Source organism: Somniosus microcephalus, chromosome 8 (assembly GCF_052327205.1).
Source record: "Somniosus microcephalus isolate GS21.2 chromosome 8, FLI_Smic_1.0, whole genome shotgun sequence".
Taxonomy (NCBI): Eukaryota; Metazoa; Chordata; class Chondrichthyes; order Squaliformes; family Somniosidae; genus Somniosus; species Somniosus microcephalus.
The window spans coordinates 258,413,751-258,433,567 of NC_140994.1; the positions used below are offsets into that span (position 1 = coordinate 258,413,751).

Consider the following 19,817-nt stretch of genomic DNA (forward strand, 5'->3'; position numbering starts at 1 on the left):
TTCCATTCTGATGCAGTACTGTGTGCATCAGTTCTTTATTTCCTCTGATTGAGCCAATTTCTGATCCACTCACGAAATGTTTTGTCATTCTGTGGTAACTGACATTTGCGACTAGTTCTCCAGTGCATTCTTGTGCTAAGAGCTTCATTGATATCTAAATATAGAACACCTATCGAGTTCCCCTTATACACTAGGTGCATTATCTCCTCAAAGAAGTCCAAATAGATTTACCACATGCGACATAAAGGCTCCAACTTACTGACTTACATTTTTCTAGGTGCTTCATTATTTCATCCTTGTAGGTGCCCTCCAGAGTTTACTTACTACATATGTTATGTTCACTGCCCTCTATTCCAATGTTATACATCAGCCTGCTTTTATCAATTGGTATTAGATTCCTATTTTCCCAGAGTCACTCAGTAAGAAAGTACTCCTAGAAAGCAAATAGCTCCATTAGAGCTTCCTTCATGAAATGGTTTGGAGTTATCTAAATCCTCAAAATATGGCCCAGAAATTCAGATCGGAGGCTTCCCACAGGTGCAAGCCTCCGACCTGCACTTACCTAGTGCACCGGCCGTTGTGCTGTGGGCCCGCGTGGGATTCCAATCCTGGGCCTCCTCCAACTGCCAGCGCGCAGTGCTTGCATATCCCAGGGGCGCAGTTAGTTCAAAGCGTCCCCTGGGATGAAGTGGGCCATGGAGAGTCAATGGTAGCAGGAAATGCTTCATTCATAAATTTGGCAGGAAGAGCTGTCAAACCTATAAATACTATAAGCCCCAAAACATAACTAAAACTTCAAATACATTTTTTTTAAATCACATTTTTAAAATAACTATTAATTACATGAAATAACTATTTTAAACAATGGCCCAGAAATTCGGGTCAGGGGCTTCCCCCGGGTGCAAGCCCCCGACCTGCACTTACCTTGCGTGCAGACAGTTGAGCTGTAGGGCCCCGTGAAATTCCGATCCGGGGTCTGGCCCAGCTGCCGGCGCGCAGTGCTTGCATGTCCCAGGGGCGCAGTTAGTTCGATGCGTCCCCTGGGATCACGTGGGCCATGGGCAGCCAATCGGAGCAGGGAATGCTCCATTCATAAGTATTGACAGGAAGACCGGTCAAGACTTATAAATACTACGGCCCCAAAATAGCAGTAAAACTTCAAATAATTTAAAAAAAAATCACACTTTTTAAATAAACTATAAATGACATTAGATAACTATTTTAAGCAATAATTTAAATTTTTGAAAAAAATAATTTTATATTCTAACAGGGCTAAAAATAAACTTACCTTGCTTTAAAGTATTTAAAAATAATAAACCTGTGGAAAAATGTTTTAATTTTAATTAATTGACCACTTACCTTGTAAAAAGCAGGCCTTACACCTGCTTTTTATATTTCTAAATCCTGCAGGCTTACCCTCGCGTGAAACCCTGTAAAAAAAACTTAAGTTTGATGCGCACGCGCAGCCCCTCCTGTGCACACGTTCAACCTCTGAACCTCTTCGTTCAGAGGAACGGAAGTGCCGGTTTCTCGTGCATGCGCAGTGCATGCAGAAAACCAGCAGTTCCATTCGGCCTACGGGTGAGTACCCCGTGTGTACTCACCCGTGGAGACCCGAATTTCTGGGCATAATAATTTAAAATTTTGAAAAAGTTAATTACATTTTCTAAGGGCTAAAAATAAACTTACCCTTCTTTAAAATATTAAAAAATAATAAACCTGTGGAAAAAATGTTTTAATTTTAATTAGTTCACCTAATTGCACCTGCTTTTTGCAAGCGTAGCTGCTGGAGACTTACCCTCCTGGAGAAACCTGCAAAAAAAATGTAAGTTTGATGCGCACGCGCTGCCTCTCCAGCGCATGCATTCCACCTGTCAACCCCTTCTTTCAAGGGAATGGAACTTCCGGTATCCCACACATGCGCAGTGCATGCACAAAACCAGCACTTTCGTTGGGCCTACGCCAACGCGTACTCATGCGTGGGGACCCGAATTTCTGAATATTATAATATGTTTTATTTCAGCTTCAAATAGAGCTCGTCCACTTTAATCCTGAACTTGGTGTTATTTGCTTGTTTATTTATTTCTTAAAATTTTTGTGTAATTCCACATGTTCATGAAGTAGATGGCTTTTGGTTCTAAAGAACAGGCAATAATGGTGCCAGCTATTTGGGCACCCATTTCGATAAGAGTTACTTCTAGATAAGGTACTCTACGGCACAATTTATTGATAAGCTCGCTCCATTCTGAATGACTCAACCATGTGTATGAAGTGCCAACATCACAAGAGCAGTCCCCATTGATCAAGTGTGACATATTACCCATTCTTCCCTGAAGACCCATTCACTTTGGTATTGCTAATCTATTTTAACAATCAACTATGCTGCCAATGTTTGATGGTAGCAATTATTTCCTCAACAAACTCTGTACTAGGATGTTTGCTTATTTTCAACTTTTCTCAGTATAAACTCAACTTGAGCATTGAAGTTTACCTGAGGTGGGATCAATAGGAAATTGATATATGAAATTTGATTGTTCTCTTCTCTTTTCTATAACAATTGTGCAACTATGACTTCGTTTCCTATTTTAAAACATGTTTATTAACTTATAAATAACTGGTTATTTCGGAGCCTGCGGTTTTATGGGATTAGGGGATGAGTAGACATATTACAGCTACAATAGTAATAGTAAATGAATAGGAAGATAACATGACGGAACCACAACGAGATGCAATGGGAGACAGTCCATCATGTTAACTTGGAAATGTAATAGCACAGAAAACCGAGAGTGTATAATTTTAACTATCCCCTTCAGCTGCCCTCCTCGTAGTATTGGAATTATCGAGTGGGCCGCTGTACAACCAATTAAAATCCGGACGGTTTTTGTTTTAGACGCGTCTCACCTCATTATTTACATTGCTCCGAAAATATCCAGGACTTGACGACCCAGAGTTGTCTTCTTTGGCTATCGTCTCAGTTCTGGCATTCATTTTTCCTGTCGATGAGTTACGCATCTTAGGGTAAGTAAAGTCCCTCGTAGTCGAATTTGAATTGGAACATGTCTCGTAGCGGTAAATTTGTGAAAGTGGATCACCACCAAATACCTCAACGTAGTTCGGAGGTAACTGAAGATTTCGACTGGCTTTTTGAATTCCATTTATCGAATTCCGTGCTTCAAAGCAACAACAGGTGCCCAGGACACAGTTGCGGCCAGCAAACCCATTCCTGTTCCTGTGAACTTTGACAGAGAGGATAATTAAAACCACGAAGAAAATAGTAGATATTGCTCCTAAAGCGATGACTAAAAAAATACTTGCATCGTAATCAAACTCGGGATCTTCAGATAGATTGCTCGCATCGGAAAGAACTTCCATATGGTCCTCGATCACTGACAAGATGATAGTCATTGTAGCAGAAAGTGATGGTGTTCCACTGTCTTTGACCACAATGATCAACCGTTGCTTGGTGGCATCTTGGTTCACAATACCACGAATTGACCATATTTCACCCGTGTCTGGTGATATTGTGAAAAGTCCAGGGTCAGTAGCTTGGCGAATCTTGTAAGAAAGGCGAGCATTCTGGCCAGAGTCAGCATCGATGGCCGATACCTTGGTAACCAGGTATCCTGGTTCGGCAAACCTGGACATTGTCTCCATTACTGTAGAACCGAACTCGGGTAATGGGTGCACGATCACGGGGGCATTGTCATTCTGATCAAGGATAATAATCTCCACCGAAACATTGCTGGTGAGTGGTGGGGCTCCACAGTCCTGGACCTGAACGTCGAACTGAAAGTTTTTTAGTTGCTCGTAATCAAACGATCTCTGAGAAAATATGACGCCACTCTCTGATCTAATGGAGACGTAAGTGGCTACTGAGGCGCCCTGGACACGAGTCTCTAGAATAGCATAGTTTAGTCGAGCGTTTTGTCCTACATCTGGATCAAAGGCTGTCACGGAAATTATAGAATTTCCAATCGCATTATTTTCCATCACATACGTTGTATATAAAGGCTGCGTAAACCTTGGTGCGTTGTCATTTATATCTGAAACCTCCACCGTGATGGATTTCTTGGATATCAGAGGAGGAGTTCCTGAATCACTACATGTGATGGTAATGTCATATTTGGAGATGTTTTCACGATCCAATTGTTCTTGGGTAAGCACTCTATAATAGTTCTTCAAAGAAAAATCTAATTTGAAAGGAAGCCTTTCTGGGATGTGGCATTTCACCTGTCCATTTTCTCCAGAATCTTTGTCTGCTGCACTAAAGAGAGCCACCACAGTCCCTGCAGGATCATCTTCGCGCACTGAGCTGGACAGAGAGGTCAGTGTCACCTCCGGTGCGTGGTCGTTTACATCAATAATGTTCACTAGCACGTCACAATCCACCGGCGTTGCATAAGGACCCTTGTCCATTGCCTGCACGTTGATCTTAAAACCGTTACTTTCTTCAAAGTCCAGCTTGCCTCTAACCCTCATTTCACCAGTTCGGGAATCCAGATCAAACAGTTTACGGACTCCAACAGAGGTATGACTGCTAAAAGCGTACACTATTTCTCCATTGGAACCATCATCCAAGTCAGTGGCATTTAGTTTGATTACTAAAGCTCCTTTAGGTATATTTTCTAAAAGGCTAACCCTATAAACTGACTGGGCAAAAACAGGCATGTTGTCGTTGGCATCCTGTACTAGGATTATTATTTGAGCGGTACTGGATCTCGGAGGGACCCCGCCGTCCTTGGCAATTAGCACTAACCTGTGAGTCGATTGTTTTTCTCTGTCCAGGGACTTCTCCAGCACGAGGAATGGCAATTTTTCGTCTTCACTGCGTGTCTGTACATCGAGAATAAAATAATCGTTCTGACTAAGCTGGTAGCTTTGCAGGGCGTTGGTTCCGACGTCTGGGTCGTGCGCGGACTCGAGTCTGAAGCGCGCTCCCGGTGCCGCAACCTCTGAAATTTCAAGGCGCAGCTGGTTGTTTGGAAAACTGGGAGAATTATCATTTACGTCCAGAATCTCCACTTCAATATGGTAGAGATTCAAGGGGGTTTCAATCACGGCCTCCAAGGGCAACACACAAGTGAGGCTTGGCCCGCAAAGCTGTTCTCTGTCAATTCTTTCCTTAACGAACAGAACCCCATTGTCTAAATTCACCTTCAAATATTGTTTCTTGGGACCAGACACAATCCGAAAACTGCGAGCCGAGAGCTCTTTTACATCCGATCCTAAATCGGCTGCGATATTCCCAACAAAGGCACCGAGTTGTAATTCTTCGGGGATCGAATACCGAATCTGTCCAGAAAGAAAGTCGCAGAGGGAAAACAGGAAGAAAAGTTGCCACCTAAGCAGCTGATATATTTTAAAATGGACCATCGCCACGTTCCAGAATTATAATTACTTCAGCAGGACACACCGAGTCTTCAGTATCTCCCAGGAATAAAGCGGATTCACATCCCCTTGTTACCGGAGGAAGAGCGAGCTTACGCGAAAATCATTGTGTGAATAACTGAGCCGCCATTAACATTTCTAAATTATCCTCGTACATTTTAGAGTTCCAGCCCCGGCTGCATATCGAGAATTCGCAAAGAGTTACGCCGTCTGCTTTCTGATTTTAGATGCGGTCTGGCTGTGAATGTCGGCGAAGGGGGCAGTAGAGATTACCAGTCAGAGTTAGACGCTCTCATTGGTGGATATAAGCAGTTAGAGGCACAACCAATCACGGAGTAGCACATTTCTTAAAGCTGAGACGTCTTTATAAATCCTTGTGGATTGTTTGGATTTATAGTTGCACAACTAAAATTATACTTCCTTCTTTTTGGGCATTTTTTCCTTCACTGTGATAAATTAAGCATTGAAACTATTTAGTATAATCCCCCCCACCACCATATGTATGTATATCTAACGCACATATAAAATATTCACAAATACAACATCGATAAAAGAAAGGCATTTATTTCACCCTTAAACTAAGGCCAGCTTAACAGCAATGATTATGTTCCAGGCATATAGAAACATAGAAACATAGAAGATAGGAGCAGGAGTAGGCCATTCGGCCCCTCAAGCCTGTTCCTCCATTCAAGGAGATCATGGCTGATCATCCAAATTCAGTACCCTGTCCCTGCTTTCGCCCCATATCGCTTGATCCCTTTCGCTTTAAGAAATATATCTAACCCCTTCTTGAATATATTTAATGAATTGGCCTCCACTGCCTTCTGTGGTAGAGAATTCCACAGGTTCACCACTCTCTGGGTGAAGAAAGTCCTCCTCATCTCAGTCCTAAAGCCTTATCCTTAGACTGTGACCCCTGGTTCTGGACTCCCCCGCCATCGGGAACATCCTTCCTGCATCTAGTCTGTCTAGTCCTATTAGAATTTTATAAGTTTCAATGAGATCCCCTCTCATTTTTCTAAACTCTAGCGAATACAAGCCCAATCGACCCAATCTCTCCTCATACGTCATTCCTGCCATCCCAGGTATCAGCCTGGTGAATCTTCGCTGCACTCCCTCCATGGCAAGAACATCCTTCCTCAGATAAGGCGACCAAAACTGCACACATTACTCAAGGTGTGGTCTCACCAAGGCCCTGTACAACTGTAGCAAGACATCCTTGCTCCTGTACTGGAAGCCTCTCGCTATGAAGGCCAACATACCATTTGCCTTCTTAACTGCCTGCTGCACCTGCATGCTTACCTTCAGCGACTGGTGCACAAGGACACCCGGTCTCATTGCACTTCCCCTTCTCCCAATCTATTGCCGTTCAGATAATAATCTGCCTTCCTGGGCCGTCATCGATAATAAAAATTTGCAATGAATAATTTTCACCTCAGTTATTCCTCAGGAAATAACATACTGTGAAAAGTGCAAGAAGGAATATTTCTCAGATCCTTTCTGAAGTAATCTCTACTAAGATATGATAATAAATTTGGTAGCTAGGACTAGTTTTTTGATAGATATGCACACGGTTTATTCATATTGTTACAAATGAAATGGTATGATTATACTTATAAACTAAATATGTTTACTCAGGATATGCTTATATATAATATTCTGATTAAACTTCTTGTTAAGATTTTTATATTATAATTTCCTAAGTTTACATTTATAATGGAAACTGCCTCTGTAAACTTCTGACGATGTAATTGCGCCCTTCCGACAGTGGAGGCGCTGCAACACTACCCTTGGCGGTAGGGTGATATTACATTGCGAATGTTTACAGACGCAATTTTCCGCATACATATGAACATGGTAGTTCCTAATGTTCCTATATAAGACAGGATGCAGGATTTTAAAATTGGAATTGAACTACATCTGCACACCCTGCTCCAAGTATCTGCGTCCCTACAACACCGCCTCTTTTATACTGCACTTCCTCTTGAAACCTCATGTGCATTTTCACATGAGATGGTCTAGCATTCATTGTTTTTTTAAAGGCGTTTGATGATCGGCTATAATATCCTTTCAAACATGTCGTTTATAACATATTTCACCAAGTATATGCACACAGTCTGTGGCTGGATTATTGGTAATATTTGTCCCATTCGATCTATCATGGTTGATGGTGGGCTCAGTATATTTACTCGGAAATACGTGTAGAATTGTCAATAGTTCCCCCTTGGGAAGCAAAGATGTAAAGGAACCAAAACATTACCCAGGAATCCATGCTAATGTTATGCTTCACCAACAGTGAAAGAAATAAAATTACTGATCTAGATGGTTATTTGCATATCATTTTCAAAATTTTATGTCTGGAGCTTCCCTTTTGCCACTAAGATTTCATCTTGCGGCCCTTTCCTCGATGTGTATGAATTGAATCTCTTGGGCAAGAAGTCCCTCTTGCTGGACCCTGCATCAGAATATATGTTGTTTCGTAAACTTTGAGGTAGTGGATCACTACGAACATATCAACGTAGTTCGAAGGAATTTGGAGAGCTCTATTTGTATTTTCTTTAAGGAATTTATTGGTTCCAGCAGCAAAAGTTGTCCAGAAAATATCCATGCTGGTTAACATCAGACCTGTTTCTGTGGACTTTATCAACAAGAGCGACCAGAAAATCGACGAGGTTGCCCCTGGACATATGACTGAATACAGGCTTAAATCACAAACACGCTTGAAATTTCAGGCAAGCCAACAGCAGCAGAAAGCATTTGTTCATTAGCGACAAGAAGTTAAAATATTTAAGTCATGGTAGCTGTAAGTGCGTTTTCCATTATTTTTTAACCAGAATAATCAACCTTCGTCTATTACCATCTTTCTTGGCAATGTTCCGGATTGTCCAGATTTCCCTGTTTCGCCTGAAATGGTAAATATTACAAGGTCAGTCGGCTTCATAATCTTGGTACGGAAGCCGTGCATTGAGGCCAGTATCAGAATCAGGAGGTACACCATCGCAGCCAGATAGCCCTGCTCGGTGAAACGCAATACTGTCCCCATCGCTGTTGAACCATACTCGGGTCTGGGATTCATGATAACGGGAACATTGTCACACTGATCCATATGAACTACCTCCAACGAGCGGAGGAACTCCAGACTATTGTGCCTCAAATTGGATCCGAAAGTTTTTTAGTTTCTCATAGGCAAAAGTTTTCTGAGAACATATGACACAATTTTATAAATTGATAGCGACGTACGTTGGCTCGCTCTGATTCTGATCTGCGGGATAGAGTAGATTCATCCAGCATTCTGGTTTAAATCTGGAGCAAAAGCTGTTACTGAAAAGATAGAGGATCCAATAACGTTGCTGTCCAGCATGTATGCTGTATATGAAGGCTGCGTAAAGCATGGCGCGTTGTTATTTATATTCGGTACCTCCACTAGAATGCTTTTTTTAGATGTGAAAGTAAGGGCCCCTGAATCACTGCAGATGGTCGTAATATTATACTTCTTGATATTTGCGCGATCAAGCAGCTGTTAGATTAAGTAATCTGTAATAGTTCCTTAGTGACGAATCTAGTTTTAAAATATTATTTATTACTTGACAATGCACCTTTCCATTTTCTTCGGAATCCTTGTCTATTGCGCTAATCAAAGTCACTACAGTCATGAACAGAGAGACTTCACGAATTGGACTTCACAAAGATGTCAAGGTGATCTCAGATACATTAGCGTTCTCACTAATAGTGTCCACCGGCACATCACAATACATAGGGGTTACATGTGGACCTTTGCCCGTTGCTTGACAAAATCTCTCCTCTCTTCACAGTCCAATTCCCTTTCACTCTGAGTTCGACTCTTTCGGCACTAAACAAGGCACAGACTCTAACAGTATATTCTGATAGACTCAGCAGATAAAGATCTCGTTAGAAGACAGGAACATTGTAATTAATGCTCAGCAATTGGATTATAACATACGCAGTATCAGACCTCTGAGGGACTTCAATATCAGCAATCTATATTAACCTGTGGCTTTTCTCTGTCAAGGTGTTTTTCCAATTTTAAACTGACAACATTCCATCCGTACCGCAGGTCTCAACGTCGAGAATGAAATAATCGTTTGGAGCGAAGTATTACGTTTCCACCGATGCCATCAGCATCAAAGAAGCCGCATAAAATAATAGCGTACTGAGCTTCAAACAAAGCTGCAGGAAAAGTGGTGGAGTGACAAAGCGGAGGAAATCCAGCTGTGAGCCGACAAGCATGACATACGCTACCATCTATAGTTACTTGTCTGGAGATATCACTATCCTAACTAGTGTTGATTGCTCGATTTTGTTTACTGACAAGATCTAAATATTGGACAGCGGGGCCAACCATTTTAAAGATCTATTAAACCAGAAGTCCAGACTAGAAATTGAGGTCATAAATCAAGTTATACAAGGTATTGGTGAGGCCACACCTGGAATACTGCGTGCAGTTTTGGTTTCCATATTTAAGAAAAGATATACTTGCTCTCGAGGCGGTTCAGAGAAGGTTCACTCGGTTGATTCTGGAGATGCGGGGTTGACATATGAGGAAAGGTTGAGTCGGTTGGGCCTCTACTCATTGGAGTTCAGAAGAATGAGAGGTGATCTTATCGAAACATATAAAATTGTGAGGGGGCTTGATCGGGTGGATGCGGTGAGGATGTTTCCACTGATGGATGAGACTCGAACTAGGGGGCATAATCTTAGAATAAGGGGCTGCCCTTTCAAAACTGAGATGAGGAGACACTTCTTCACTCAGAGGGTAGTAAATCTATGGAATTTGCTACCTCAGAGAGCTGTGGAAGCTGCAACATTAAATAAATTTAAATCGGAGATAGACAGTTTCCTAGCAGATAAGGGAATTAGGAGTTACAGGGAGAGGGCAGGGAAGTGGACGTGAGTCTAGATTCAGATCAGCCATGATCCTATTGAATGGCGGAGCAGGCCCGAGGGGCCGTATGGCCTACTTCTGCCCCTACTTCTTATGTTCTTATGTTACCTCAAAGCCCGATGATATTGCATCTTACTGAAGAACCTTAATTGAACCTGAGACAATTAAGACTATTCATTTCCTCTCCAGTTGCAAGGCACTAGATTCGGATGTTATACTTGCCGAGATATATCAATCTGGAGAGCACAAACAAGCTCAGTCTCTGAACGAGCTTTTCCAGCTAATGTCGCAAAGGTAAATCATCCCACAAATCATAACGATGTATTCATTATCCATCTATTTCATAACAAGGGTAGAAAACATGTGTGACAATCGCAGAGGGATTTCCCTACTTTTATCGCAGGGAAAATACTTGCTACGATTATCACAAACCGTTACATCGAGCATATCGCTGAGGAATGCTTGCCTAGTAGCCAGGAAATGCTTCTTACTGCCGAATAAGTACAGGGAAAGTATTGTGAACAAACTTTGGTCCTCTACTGTACCTTTGCAAACGCCTTCAATGCAGTCAGGAGAAATGGCCCCTGGAAACTACTGCCCCTTGGCTGTTTCGAAAAGCTTATCTATATGATCCACGAGATACAGGATGATCAGAATCATACAACAACAACTTGTATTTATACACCGCCTTTCACGCAGTAAAACATCCCAGGGCGCTTCACAGGTGTGTTATAAAATAAAGCTTGACACCGAGCAACACAGGGAGATACTCGGGCATATTAGCGCAAAGGTTTGGTCAGAGAGATAGGTTATAAGGAGTGCCTTAAAGGAGGAAAGAGAGGTAGAGCGGTGGAGAGCTTTGGGGAAGGAATTTCAGAGTTTCGGGCCTTGGCTGCTGAAGGCACGGCCACCAATTCTGACGCGAGTAAAATCGAGGATGCTGAACAGGCCAGAATTAGAGGAGTGTAGACGTCTAGAAGGGTTGTGGGGCTGGAGGAGATTACACAATCATGGAAGATGTTGTAGTTTTCAATCCCTTCCCTAACTCCAATGGAGTCCAACAGGGTTGTGTTCTAGTTCCCACCTTGTTTGGAACCTTATTTGCTTCTATGCTTAGTTATGTCTTCAGAAACTTGCATAAGTTAGTGTATATAAACTTGTATAAAATAGTATATATTCGCTTCAGGGCGCGTGGTAAATTGTACAATTTCTGCTGCCTGATTTCCAAACCGAAAACCTCGGAAAAAGGTGTTCGAGAGCTCTTGTTTGCTGATTACTGTGCCCTTCCTGCCCACACAGAAAAATACCTCTAATTCATCATGGGGCGTTTCTCATATGCTTTTAAGAAATTTAGCCTCATTATCAGTCTGAAGCACAGGAAATTCTAACCCAATCAGGTCTGTGGAAAACCATATGGCCCAGATTTTCTGGGGGCTCAGCTGGCGGGATCGGTGGTGAGTCGGTGGGAAAGCGTTTTTTTTTTGACAGCGGTCGGGACCCCATTGCCAACCTGCTGCCATGCGCTTTTCTCATCATTGATCTCATTAACATCTAGTTGACAGATCATTAACAGACTTTTTTAACTTACCTTTTCACTTTAACTTCATGGCCACGGGAACCAAGCTGTTCGAGGGACGACGGCTGTCAACCCGAGGCGGGAATTCAGTGGCCATTGCTCCAGCTGATTACTTGACAGCTTCAAATGTACAGTAAATTCTCCCAGTTGAAAAAGCATTACTTTCCTCAGCCACAAGCTGTTTCTCAGTCCATTTCCAGCACTGATTCTGCAGGCTTTCCACTTTGCACTCTGTATCCATTATCACCTCATTAGATGAACTCTCTCACCATTGACAGAATGCTTCTGTCATCTCTACTTCACCTGCCATCTATTCCATCAACATGGGTGCCCTTTATACAGTCTCACCTTGGTCCTCAGAATCTGACCACGATCAGCCCCAACACCAGCATCACCGGGCAAACCAGCAGCACCAACAACAACACCAGCCTTCTCCGCAATCACCTGAAGCTGCACAGGACAGAGGGCATTAGCACCCGAGCACATTGCTGCCCAGGAGGCCAGGGGTGCCCTCGTCATGGCCAGATTTACTTTGCTTGACGCTGTACACCTTGGCTGCCACATGGTTCGCCAGTTTGGCAGCACCCCACACCAACAACATAAACATCCCTACAATGTCCAAGCCATTCCTTTCACACTCACCACTATTGTGGTGGCAGGCGGGGGTGGGGGGGGGCGGTACATTTATGTCTCACCATTCACTGCAATTAACTAAGCCACTTGCATATGTGCACACACATCTGTCCAAGAATGCAAAGTGTTGCAAATAAATGTTTGACAGCACATTAATAGAAACTTTACCCGTGTGTGCTGCTAGTTGGTATGTTTGCACTAGCATGAGGGAGAGTGTGAGGGGTGGCTAGTGAGATGGGGATGTGAATGTAGATAGAGAGAGAGAGAGGGATGGGTGAAGGTGCAAGGTAAATTGGTGTGAGTAGGATTGTGCAGGGGTAGTGTAGGGAAGGCAGCATGATGGGGATGTGATGAGAGGCACAGCAGGATGATGGTGAATGTGGCTTTGTATAACGTTTCATGATCTAATGAGATAATTGAAAGGTTTGCGCCACTGCAGCCAGGTCCGCCTGATGACATCCCTGCTTTGTCCTCCTGTGCAATGTGCAACCAGACTGTGTTGGTCTCCATCGGAGGGGAAGAGGACCACCCTGCGTGTTCTGACTCCCTCCATAAGCATATGGAGGAGTCATGGGTGAACTTGGGTGCATCGCTGCACCTCTGTGCAGTGATTGTCAGTGTTTGCAGCACTTGAATGCCGTAGAACACTGTCAGCACAAATGTCAAAATAAAAGTTGGCCTTGGTCCCTTTAAGGAAACCGGCTGATGATGCGTCATGAAATGACGTCACCAGATCCGTTTCCTCTAATTCTACCGACAAACACGCTCGGTGGTCTTAACAAGCCCTATCAACGGAAAGTCATTTTGGACAGCGGGATGAAGCCAACAGCGGGGTCCGGACCCGCCACCAACGTCGCCCGCCCCCGTCGATGTGAGTAAAATCTCGGCTATTATTACTATCGAAAGGAGCACGCTGTCTCAGTGAATGGGTTCCCCTATATAAGAAGCACCATGGCACGTGATGTACTCCTATTTGATGAAGTGAACCATAGTTTGTTTAAAGGTAATAGTTAGTTTGGAAGGCGCCGTTTAAGGCTACGAGATGAAAGGGGTATTAAACTGACGACAAAACTTAATTGTCTACAAGACAATACACGACTGACGGTGGACCCACAAAGCTGTTCTATATCCTTTTTTCCAATACATACAAATCTCCATTCTTTAAATTTACCTCTAAATATTGCCTTCTTGGACTGGATATTATCTGGAAAGCGTGGGTTAACAGCTCTTTCACGTCTAATTTCAAATCCGCTTCCGTACTCCCAAGAAAAGCACCGATTTGTAGTTCCCCATGAACAGAATAACGATTCTGCACACTAATAACAAACCAAGAGGGGAACGTAAAAGTTATACAGTTGCCATTTTAACAGGCAGTATCTTATAAAATGGGATATTTCCACAACCAGAAGTAAAACTTGCCACAGCTTGACGCGCCTTACCGTTCAGAGATCCCGACGAATAAAATTATTTCACATTCTTTCGCTACCAGAAGATAAATATTGAGCAGAATTGCGTTACTTTGAATCGCGATTTGTTCCTTAAATTAACTTTTCTTTCCCATAGAATCCCCTCAGCAGCATTTCGAATACTAATGTAGCATCACGGAGCGTGCCTTCTCTTTGCATTGTCACTGATTGGACGTGACGATGGGACAGCATGCATCACCAGTCATATTTCAGTTCCTGATTGGTGGATGCAAGCAGGAACAGATTCCACCTATCACAATGCAGAATGTTCTTAAAGATACGAGGTCTGTACATTACATTTATTTTTGCACAGCCGAAATATTTTTGACCTTTGTTGTTGATAAATCATTAATTAAATTCTACTATTATAGATCCCCTTTTAAACTTCCTCGCAAAATTCATGTCATATAATCAGAGAATGGTTACAGCACAGAGGAGGTGATTCGGCCTGTCGAGCCCGTGCCGGTTCTCTGCAAGAGCACTTCAGCCAGTCCCACTCTCCCGCCCTTTCCCCGCAATTTTTTTCCTTCAGGGTTTTATCCAATTCCCCTTTGAAAGCCACGATTGAGTCTGTATCCACCACCCTTTCAGGCAGTGCATTCCAGGTCCTAACCACTCGCTGCGTAAACATGTTTTTCCTGATGTCGCCTTTGGTTCTTTTGCCAATCAGCTTAAATCTGTGCCCTTTGGTTCTCGACCCCTGCGCCAATGGGAACAGTTTCTCTCTATCTATTCTGTCCAGATACCTCATGATTGTAAAAAACACCTCTATCAAATCTCTCAAACTTCTCTGCTCCAAGCAGAACAACCCCAGCTTCTCTTGTCTATCCACGTAACTGAAGTCCCTCATCTCTGGAACTATTCTCGTAAATCTTTTCTGCACCCTCTCTAAGTCCTTCACATCCTTCCTAAAGTGCGGTGCCCAGAATTGGACACAGTACTCCAGTTGAGTCCGAACCAGAATTTTATAAAAGCTCATCATAATTTCCTTGCTTTTGTAATCTATGCCTCTATTCATGAAGCTCAGGATCCCGTATGCGTTTTTAACCACTTTCTCAACCTGCCCTGCCACCTTCAACTATTTGTGCACATATACCCCCAGTTCTCTCTGTTCGTTAACCTCCTTTAAGATTGTACCCTTTAGTTTATATTGCCTCTCCCCGTTCTTCCTACCTAACTGTATCACTTCGCAATTTTCTGCGTTAAATTTCATCTGCCATGTGTCCGCCCATTACAGCAGCCTGTCTATGCTTATCACCATCTTCTTGAAGTCTATCACTATTCGTACAAAAAATGTTCTAATTATGGGAAGATTGTGTGTGTTAGGCCGAATTACTCCGGTCAGAAACCAATAGCTGTGCAGGGCTAAATTATGTTGACAACAATTAATGTTATAACGTGGACTGTTGCTGACCGTGAATCACACCTGTCCAGTTGGACAATGGCTCATTGATGATCTGTGCTACCACCAGGTAATTTTTAAAAAACATTAGTGGAGCATAGGCCCATTAACGAGAACCGGCAATAAAATAAATAACCTTTATTGATAAAAAAACTTATATCATCACGACGTTCCAAAACACATTAGAACCGATGCGTTACTGTTGTTGGAAGTGCAGTCAATGCTTTTCTGGAGGCAAAGCCGCAATCAATTTGCGCACGGCAAATGAATGAGCACATCACCTGTTTTGGTGGTGTTCGTTGAGGCAGAAGTTAAGATCACGCTCTTCCTCGAAAATAATTTGTAGATCTTTTATATCCACCAAGAAGGCAGGTTAGGCCCCCGTTTAACGTCTGACAGGCAGCACTTCCAACAATGCAGTACTCCTCAGTACTGCACCGAAGTATGAATCTAGATTATGTGCTTGATATGTAGTGGCCCTTGAACCCACATTCCTCGCACTTACAGGCAAACGTGCCACTAACTGAGCCAGATTGACACTTCATAAATGTATAGTGTGCCCGGGAGATCTAACTGATCATCTAGGCAATTTGGCCTACAAATTCGGTAGCGTCCATTTTTGGGCGCCTTACACACAGAGTGCTAACAGCTCGCGCTCAAATGGGGAGGTCCGAGGAGTCCGGGATTTTGGGCCTAGGACGTCATTATCATGCAAATAGCGCAGCGGCAGTAGCCCAAACAGATTCGTGCGAACATTTAAGATAATTGATAGGGTAAGGTGACGGGGGTCTGGAGGTCGAACGATTGGGCCTCGGAGTGCAATCAGAGGGCTGCCGGGGGTCGTGGAAGAAGATCGCGGCGGTTTGGAGTATTGTTGGGGGGTCGGGAGTGCCGTCCGGGGCTTAGGGGGCGGTAGGAGGAGCCTGGAGATCGGCGTCAGCAGTGAGATTTGAAAGCTCGGGACCGGGAGCGGCCGTGATTATGGGAAGTACTTACTTTTTTAAATTCCGTGCTGCTAGCGTTGGTTTTCCCGGAGGCAAGCAGCACTGGTGCTGGCTGCCTTAGACGCAAACCAAAGTTGCACGAGGGTGCAGAAGCAGGCGATAGTCCTCTTATTTGCATAAGGCAGGCATATAACGCCTGCTTCAGACGTGGTAAAGGACGCCCCTTGTTTGGCCTTTACCAAGATGGCCTCCGGCGCTGCTCGCGCCAGAGTTGTGCGTGAACGGCGCGGACGCTATGTTGGACATAAAACGGCACCCACAGTGCAGCAAAACCGGGCGCTATACAGTCGAATTTCTACGCAGCTTCACATCACCTCATTTTACATTCCCCATCATGTCAATCCCAACTGGCAAGAGATAACCTCTTTAAGATGTCCCTTTGCTTTAGTGCGTTCCAGAGTCAGGTCGGAACCTAACTCTAGAGTTATGATGTACACCTTCAATAGCTTTCCATCGAGAGCGAAAATTGGAGAATAACTTAAGTACAAATAAGAAAATATATATGGGTGATTCTCCCAATTGGACCGTCTCAGCAGCAACAGAACTTACGAAGGTCAGGGAAATTACGGACAACAGTGTCTGATTTTCTATCCATTAATTTAAATGGGTGGAAAATCAGGTACAGCATATGTTCAGGTTTCCAACCAGCGCTGCCGTGAATGTTATTCTGAGCCAAAAGCAACCGATTGTGTAGTCAGAACTAGAATAGTGCAGTGAACATCCCTGAATCACTCATTGACAGTTTAAAAGAAACATGTCACCTCTATTTATGAACAACCTTCTCTAAATTTCCTATTACTCTTCCGAACATCTAGAATTGCACCAGCAGCAGCTCCCGGTACTTCGCTCAAGCAGTCATTCTTCATGGGTAGTGAGTGTCGCCAGGTTATTGGAACGAGAGTCAAGTCGTGACCACATTGTGTTTTTTTTTATAGACACAAGACAACTGTCGTGCTGCAACTGCCTGACTTGACGCAACATTTTGAACCTGGTGCCTTTCTAGTCTCTCTAGCTGAACTTAACATTGGGCAGTGTACTTACAACGGAAGCATGAGCGATCTGCTGCAATTTGTCTTCAAGGATATTGTTCACTAAACTAGCATTGATAAATTATGGGAGGCAAGATACTTCTTAAGAGCATTTGGAAGAAGCATGCAACTAGACATAGCTCTTATGGCCATCAAACTCACTCTTGCTCCTGAACATATACATTAGACGATATCTTGAAGAAAGTGTTTGCATAAGTAATCCCTGTTCCACAAGATAACCAAACATATGTTTACAATATTCATCCTTGGCCTGGTGCCCTTCTTAGACAATACCCTTATGCCACACAATTTTGGGCTACCATGAGGCAAAGACGGAGTGCGAGCAGCAGAGAGTGCCGTTTGAGAGTTTGGGTAAGTGAGAGAGTTCTTTAATGGTTATTTCTCTTTAAATCATTTGGAGTGGTGCAAATTGTTAGTGACAATTGCCAGTAGTTTCTTGCCAGTAGTTTCTTAATAAGATTACTTAAGCAGTTTAAGTAAAGGGGAAAAGTTAAATATTTGGGATTCTGTTGGTTTAAGAAGAGTAAAACAAGGTAACACTGCAGTAGGAGTTAATTGGCAGGCAGTGAAAACCAGTTCTCTAACCAATGACCAGGGGTGACGCATTTGGCTACAAACAAACAGTATAAAAAGACCGGCACTATTGTGAGCAGCATGGAGTGCGAGCAGCAGAGAGTACCGTTTGAGAGTTTGGGTAAGTGAGAGAGTTCTTTAATGGTTATTTCTCTTTAAATCATTTGGAGTGGTGCAAATTGTTAGTGGCAATTGCCAGTAGTTTCTTACCAGTAGTTTCTTAGTAAGATTACTTAAGCAGTTTAAGTAAAGGGGAAAAGTTAAATATTTGGGATTCTGTTGGTTTAAGAAGAGTAAAACAAGGTAACACTAAAGTAGGAGTTAATTGGCAGGCAGTGAAAACCAGTTCTCTAACCAATGACCAGTGGTGACTCATTTGGCTACAAACAAACAGTATAAAAAGACCGGTGCTAGTGCGAGCAGCAGAGAGTGCCGTTTGAGAGTTTGGGTAAGTGAGAGAGTTAGGGTAAGTGGGGTGTTAGGTGCTGTTTTTGTTTTGTTTTTTGCCTTGTTTTCCCTGCCAGTCTCAGGATTAGCAGACATTGCGGAAGCAGAGCAGCGAGGCGAGGCCTAGTTGAGGCAGCCGGGAGCAGCAGCGGGTGTCGAGTCGAGTCGGAGCAGCGAGGCGAGGCAGCCTAAACAGGCTCCACAGGCAACCTTCTAAGGGGAGGTCAGAATTCAAACGTGACATCACAGCCAAGCTGGTAGGTGATTGGCTGGTTGGTGAGTACTTTTCCTTCCCTTTTAAACCTTTATAAGTGGGTATGTTCAATTAAATAGAGGTGTGATATTCATCATCTAGAATCGGGGCAGAGGGTATTTAAAAATAATAATAATAAATTAAATTAATTACATAGAATGGGAGAGCAGGCGATGTGTTACTGCTGCAATATGTGGGAGCTGGTGGACACCATTGATGTTCACAGTGATCACATTTGCAGTAAGTGTTGGCTGCTTGAGGAACTCCAGCTCCGTGTTGATGATCTGGAATCCGAGCTTCAAAAACTGTGACACATCAGGGAGGGGGAGAGTTACCTGGACTCTGTGTTCCCAGAAATAGTCACACCAATTAGATTAACTAATTCAGATGTATTCCGTGGTCAGGGACAGGAAGGTGTGACGATGAGTGAGGCAGGTACGGGGATCCAGGAGGTAGTTTTGGAGGAGCCGCAGCTCTTGCTCTTCTCCAACAGGTTCGAGGCTGTTACTCCCTGTGAGGGCGGGAACAGTGACTGCAGGGAGGATGAGCAACCTGGCCACAGCACCGTGGAACAAGGGGCCATTCAAGTGGGGGGAGTAAAAAGAAATGTTGTAGTGGTAGGGGATAGTATCATTAGGGGGATAGATAGGGTTCTTTGCAGCTGAGTGCGAGAGTCCTGAAGGCTGCATTGCCTGCCCAGTGCCAGGGTTAAGGACATCTCCTCTGGGCTGGAGAGAAACTTGGAGTGGGAGGGGGAGGATCCAGTTGTCGTGGTCCATGTTGGTACCAACGACATAGATAGGACAAGGAAAGAGGTTCTGCTGAGGGAGTATGAGCAGCTAGGGGCCAAATTAAAAAGCAGAACCACAAGGGTAATGATCTCTGAATTACTACCTGAGCCACGAGCAAACTTGGCTAGGGTAAATAAAATCAGAAAGTTAAATGCGTGGCTCAAAGACTGGTGTGGGAGAAATGGGTTTTGCTTCTTGGGACACGGGCACCAGTACTGGGATGGGAGAGAGCTGTTCTGTTGGGATGGACTTCACTTGACCAGTGCTGGGACTAGAATCCTGGCGAATCGAATAACTAGGGCTGTAGAGAGGGCTTTAAGCTAATTAGTAGG

General features: G+C 43.6%; 1 protein-coding gene across 1 annotated transcript in view; it reads right to left on the reverse strand.

The window, feature by feature from the left end:
• The window catches only part of LOC147114282 (uncharacterized), a 39,777-nt gene that overhangs the window by 10,159 nt on the left and 9,801 nt on the right, over nucleotides 1–19,817 (reverse strand). Inside the window, exon 2 of the mRNA XM_085996102.1 lies at nucleotides 2,902–5,292. Coding sequence (XP_085852228.1) covers nucleotides 2,902–5,292 — 2,391 coding nt within the window. The remainder of the gene's footprint in view (nucleotides 1–2,901; nucleotides 5,293–19,817) is intronic.